This window comes from Epithele typhae (assembly GCF_022376455.1).
Source record: "Epithele typhae strain CBS 203.58 chromosome Unknown BXZ73scaffold_495, whole genome shotgun sequence".
NCBI lineage: Eukaryota > Fungi > Basidiomycota > Agaricomycetes > Polyporales > Epitheliaceae > Epithele > Epithele typhae.
In genome coordinates this window covers 1,793-8,224 of record NW_025954686.1, presented here as the reverse complement: position 1 = coordinate 8,224, position 6,432 = coordinate 1,793, and the positions used below count along the sequence as shown (strand labels likewise).

The 6,432-nt window shown below is 58.3% G+C and overlaps 1 protein-coding gene across 1 annotated transcript; it reads left to right on the top strand.

Annotated features, from left to right (window-relative positions):
* Window positions 1-2,406: 2,406 nt before the first annotated feature.
* BXZ73DRAFT_85367 (uncharacterized protein) lies at window positions 2,407-4,461 on the top strand (the record flags this gene model as incomplete). Its single annotated transcript, XM_048024015.1, has 5 exons — window positions 2,407-2,455; window positions 2,485-3,398; window positions 3,451-4,085; window positions 4,127-4,181; window positions 4,321-4,461. The coding sequence occupies 5 exons, from the start codon at window positions 2,407-2,409 to the stop codon at window positions 4,459-4,461; spliced, it is 1,794 nt and encodes a 597-aa protein (XP_047870548.1).
* Window positions 4,462-6,432: the final 1,971 nt, after the last annotated feature.

Genomic DNA, 6,432 nt, shown 5'->3' with positions numbered 1-6,432 from the left:
TGTGCGTACCGGATTCACCTCCTCGTCACCAGCGACCCTCTGAATCGGGGTCTTCCATTCCTCCACGTGCAAATTGAGGTGGTACTTCGGGTCGCTGATCATCATCTGCCGCGTCGCCTCTGGTAGCTCGTAGAAGTCCTAGTACCAGTCGAAGTACCAGTCGACGAGCCCCGAGTCCTGGAGACCTAACAAGAGACGGGAGAGCATTACCGGGTCAGGATACATCGCTGGGTTTGCCAACTGAACGAAGGCCCGGTATGAGCGGTATGACGCAGCACCAAGTTTACCGTGCCCGATGGGCGAGAGGTCACAGGCCGCTTTCTTGACGCGGCACCCATGGCAGTACGACCCGTCGAAGATGAATATCCGGCAGTCGGTACCACCGGTCTTGCACCGCTCACACCGGAGGTGCGCATTGGGCTGGTGTGTACATGGTAAGCATAGTTGTGTATGAGACGAAGCATCTCGTACACTTACCCCGTTCTTTTGAATCACGTAAATCGGGATGCGGCCTTTGCGGTTGGGGAATGGCTCGAAGTTCTTCTCGGGGGCGACATGGTCAGGGTGAGCGGGTCGATTTACTCGCCTGACTGCCTTCTTGGGGGTCTTGTCCCCACCACTGCCGGACACCCTCTTCTCGCCATCATCGGTAGTCGTCCCAGCAGTCCGCTTCGGGTCACGACTCCTCGCCCTCTTCTTCGGCGTCGACGCCGTCTTCTTGGGCGGCTCCGGGGCCACCGATGAGGCCCGCCTTCTCTTGGACACGGGTGGCATGGTGGGGGTGACGAAAGACACCGCCTTCTTGGCGGCCGAGCGTGTCTTTCGTACCTCTGAGCGAAGGTTAGAAAATAGGTGTGGCTATGAAAACCGACGACCACTGCACCTTTCAAAGGCTCCCCTTCACCTTTCTCACTGACGTCCTCATCGGGATTGTCGTCGTCTACGTCGGTGGTCGCCTCCACAGTTGCGCGACCCTTTCCCTTGTCACGTCTGGTGGCCTGACGGCCGTTGCTGTATATACATTGTCAGCGTGATTGTAAAGAAACGTCAAGATGATATCGCAAAAGAAGAGGTAGGACGCAATAGGAACGTACTCAGCCTTCGCAGTGCCTTTCACCACCGGGGGCACGGTGATGGTGCCAGCCTTCTTCGAAGTGCTAGCGGTCTTCGCGCTGCCGGAAGTCTTAGACGTACCGGCAGTCCTCGCAATGCCGGAAGTCTTCACAGTACCGGCGTTCGCACCGCCGGTAGTCTGGGTGGTGCCGGCAGTCGTCGCACCAAAAGCGGGCGACTTGTCAGAACCTATACATTGGTGTTCAGGATCAGCGACATAGGCGTCAAAACGTTACCGGAATAACATACCATCGCCGGTGGCATGTTCGTGGTTTGTTGTGGCCGCCTTCGTAGATGTGGCCCCTGCACAAGCGGGTAATGAGAGAGTATAACAATGCAGCCAAGAACAGGATACTCACTGCGGTAGTACCACTGATTGACGTCCTCTTCCGGAACGAGGTGGATCTCACCGCGGTCATTACCGACCATCTCCAAGTCGAAGCCATAGCCAGCACGATTGGCTTCCTCGGTGTCGGCAATGCGGACCACCTTGAATGGCGAGGCCCTGTATCCTTTGATGCGTCGGGCCTTTTCGAACTCATAAAAGGCGCCAAGGGTGTAGCGCGGCCAAACATTGGATTTGAACTCGTCCTGGTAGTTGTAGACAATGTTGAGGGTCTTGTAAAAGTTGTCCTCCCACTCCTTGATTTTCTCCGCCGGTGTGGTGGTTGGGTCGGGGCGGTGTGGCATCGCGTAGTGGATCTCGGTAACGGTATGGCAGACCTTCAGAAGGGCGCTCTCAGATGCGTGGGTAGACATGTTCGGTGGTGGGAGAATGCGGGGAGTGCGGTGATGAGCAGGGAGGCGTGTTCGGAAGTTGGTTGGAAGTGGGAGAGTGACAGAGCAGACGCCACGTCATTCAGCCCGCTGGTTGATCGCCTAAAATTGTTGGAGATCTGTATCGGGATCAAGCCCGGTGCTAGCCCACTGCCGCCGCTCCAACCAAACCTAATTCACCCACTCTTCCTCAGTCCCACGGTTTCAACATTCCCCACTGTCTCAGCACCTCCACTGCCACTGACACAATGAAGTACAACCTCCGAATCCTAGGTGATGTTTATTCATAAATTGTTGCGAAGCCGTTCTAATCGCCCAGGTTTTGTAGTTCCATCGCCGACCAACCGTGCGTTTCGGTGATGCTGCGTGGCACACCTGTCCTGACACTGATTACAGAGACCGAAAGTAACCATAAATATCGACACATCCCCGATGTTTCATTCACAGACTGGGAGGCCAAAACGGCTCCCAAAAAACTAATTCAGCTTCTGATTCCCTCCGTGGCTGTAACTGTATATGACCTCGTCAAGCGTGAGTTCTGCTCCGAAGTGGCTCCACGAACTTGGTCCGCCGGCAGCCCTCTCTCGTACTCAGCCGAACCACCGGTCTCCACCGAAGAGCTCCCCCCTTGGGTTTTCTACGTTGACCACTACTCTGCTCATACATCTGTCCCATTGCCGAAGGCGCAGGACTTCCGGGCATTGCCAAGCACATTTCGCTCAGTAATTCACCCCAGTGATCATCGCACGCGACTACCGCTGTGGCTCGTTGACCTATGGCGACAATTGCGCGACATTGACACGCACCGGCGCAACATCGTGTCTGGACTACATTGGCTGCACAGATTCCAAGAACAGAATGACCTCGACTACAACATTTTTGGAGAAGCCATCTGGCCCATCTTCCTGCGCCCGGCTTTGTTGCATCCATGGTGCGATATTTTCACATCCCTCATTACCGACCACCGCGACATCAACGACGAGGTCATGGATGCGGCAACAGCGGTCGCGAAATTCAAAGCTGACGCTCTGGGTGGAACACAACATTATTACTCCTCCCTCATTTCCCAGCTCCAGCCCGTGGATCTTGTCGACCTGTTCAGCAAACGCGCGGCTCAAGGTGACTTTACCGTGGACAGTATCATCTACATCCCATGGATTCTAGGCGACCACTGGATCTTCGCCATCATCAACATCCCCGGTCGTGATATATGCATCGGTGACACCACTCACCAGAGCGACCATGATGGCCAGCTTGAAGTCGCCAAGCGAACGATGAGCCGAATCGCTCATGCGGTAGAAGCGTCGGTCAGCCAGACTCGCACGGACTGGTATGTCCAGGAATACAAGTTTCGCTGTGGGATTCAGGACACCCCCTTCCCTTCCGGTGTTGCCATTGCCGTGACTCTGGTGGGGGCTGTGGTTGATGAGGCGAAGCCAATGTCATCCGAACACGAGGATTCACACCGGATCGCTGTATTCTTCGAGATCCTAGAAAACCTCCCCACAGTATGCGCCCTCTGCAATATGTTTTTGACATTTCTGATGGTCTATTTTGCAGAAACATGTCGATCCCAACAGCTACCAGAAGAGTGTTTGGGAGTTGGAAGACGACCGTGATGTTTCGTCATTACCGCCCTCTACTGGCGTTGCCCCCCCCCGGTTGCCGGTCCTTACCGAACCACTCACAGTCCCCTCGACGTGTCCAGCATCACCACCGAGTCGGTCCGCTTCACCACCGGCGTTCACTCGCCAACTGGCACGTCCGCGGACGCTGGACTCCCACCCAACGGCAGTGAATGCGGCAACCCCACCACCTGCCTTCGTGCGGGCAGTTGCCCGTCCGGTCTCCCCTTCCTCCTCGTCCCCACCAGCATTCGCACGGAGGCTCTCTACCTGGTCCTCTTCACCACCGGCGTTCACCCGCCAACTTGCGCATCCGCCAACGCCTGACTCCCGCTTGACGGCAGTGAATGCACCACCGACGCGGTCGCCTTCACCTCCTGTGTTCACCTGCCAGCTCGCACGTCCGCCAACACCGGAATGCCGCCAATCGGTATTGAATGGGAAAACTTCACCACCGGCCTTCGTGCGGGCAGTTGCCCGTCCCTCCTCCCCTCCCTCCTCCACACCGGCATTCACTCGGGGGCTCGCTCTCCCATCCTCGTCCTCGACCAATCCGCAGACGTGGAAGTGGTACGAAGGCTCAATGGCAGAGTATATGCGCTGATGTGCAGTCAACTCCGCGAAGAGTCAACAGTGATGAGGGCGAGTGAGCGAGCTCGTGCAAGCGTGAGACACGGGAAGTCGAGGAGGAAAGGAAGGGAACAGCTACGACGCGCTGCGTGAGGAGCGAACGCGAAGGGAGGACGGATCGGGGGATCGCGCGAGCGCGAGGAGGACGATGTGAGAATAGACGCGGAATGAATAGACGAGATCGCTCGCACGTGCGGCGCTGGCGAAGGCGAAGGGAGTCGAAGTCGTGGGCGAGAGCGTGGGCGAGAGCGTGGGCGTGGGCGTGGGCGAAGTCGAAGTCGAAGGCGAAGGTGAAGGCGAAGGCGAGACGAGGTGAGCACACAGCACGCGCAGAAAGAGCGGGAGAGTGAACTGAGCATCAATAAGCAAAAACGTGAGCCTAAGTACATGCGACGCACGGGGCGAGTATGTAGACAGATCAATGTACAGTCCGAGACCCGAAAATGTACGAAATCGAGACCAAGAATGAAGGGGAAGTGGATACGAGAATACGAAATGTACGAGATGTAGAACAGGAGGACATACTAATCGTGCAAGAAGAGGAGGTGAATGAAGATGAGGAAATGGACGAGGTCGGCGTACTGTAGAGGAGGTGGATCGGGTGCGTGCCGTGCCGGCCTCGGTTGTGCGTGAACTGCGGCGTGGTGTGTCCGTAGGCGTCGCGCCTGGCCTGGAATGCTGGAGCGTCGATATGGAATGCTCACGGACTGATCGCGATGGGTGCGCACGGCGGAGAGGTCGAGGTACGTGAGGACGAGCGAGGTCGAGGTGGACGGCGACGCGCGGGCGCTAGTGTAGTCGTGGTGCACCGTACAGCGGCGGTGCGTGCGTATCACCCCCTCCCTACTGAAACCTGAACCCTCCTGGGTTCAGCACAGCAAAGGGGAGCGACAGCAACGACCGGGTGTGATAGAGGCGCGGAAGTGGGGGAATAATAGTGATGGCGGAGTGCTGAGTACAGACGCGGGGACCGAGAATTTCAACGCGAACGTCGAAAGCAAAGCACGAAGCTATGCGCGAGGAAAAAATTGGGGAGTCGCCGGACACGAAGTCCGGGGATGGGAGAGCGTCTTGAACGCGGGGGGAAAAATGCACGAGAGAACGGTTCCGAGTCGGGAGTGCGCACCAGAAAAGTTCCCTCCCTACTGGGACCTGAACTCCGACTCGTCCTCCCCAACGTCATCTCCTTGATAACAATCCTCCTCCTCCACATCTCCGAAGTCGAGGTCTTCTTCATCCATGGGGTTGTCGTTGCCGAGGGAATCTGAGGCTTCCATCTCGCGGAGGCGTGCAGTTGAGACGTCGAGTGCGGAGTCGTTGAGCCACGGAGTGGCGATGGTGGTGCGAGCGAGGTAAGGAAGGACCCGGAAGGCGGCAATGGGGCGGTCGACGACGGCTCCGTCAGGTTCAGCAACGAGATACGCACCGCCGTGGTTACGCGCGAGGACGACGAAGGGTCCGAGGTATCGTGGGCGCATCTTCCGGTTGAGCGCCTTCTCGACGGCGGTATTGCGGACGAGGACGAAGTCGCCGCGCTTGAAATCGAAGTCGACGATGCCGGCGGCGTGATCGCGCTCGAGCTTGCGTGCAGCGGCGATTCGAGCAGCGAAGATGCTGGAGTGGATGCGGGCGAGGTCGTCTTGACGTCATGCGAGTGAGCGAGCACGCGAGGCGATAAGCTCTTCGGTCGACTGGAGCCCGGTCAGCGGCGGCGCGAGGTACGTAGCTTCGACGAAGTCGAGAGGGAGGACGGGATGGCAGCCGGTCGCGGCGAAGTAGGGTGAGCATCCGAGGCGTCGGCGTGTGGTGATGCGGTCGGCCCAAAGGACGTGCGGGACGAAGAGCGGCCACTTGGAGGCATCGCCGTCGGCAGCCTTGAAGAGGGCTTGCTGGACGTCGAAGTGTGGTCGTTCCACGATGCCGTTTGCGCGCGAATTGTAGCCCGAAATGCGGACGTGCCGGACGCCGTACTTGTTGCTGAGGTGCGTGAGTGCGGCGATCCAAGGCGTACCATTGTCCGTGACAATCTCCGCGAGAGCGCCCCACCTGCAGAGGATGTCTTGAAACAGCCAGTCCGCGATGGCGCTGCCAAGTTCGCGGCGGAGGGCGCGGCCTTCAGCGAAGCCCGTAAGTGCGCAGCGAGCGTGGACGAAGTACTTGAAGCCGCGCGCCGGGGGAAGGTGCATAGCGTCGGCGTGAACGCGAAGAAAGGGGGCAGCGGGGGGACGCGGAATGGTCGGCGGAGGGAGGACTTGCCGCAGCTGTCGTGTCTGACAGATATGGCACG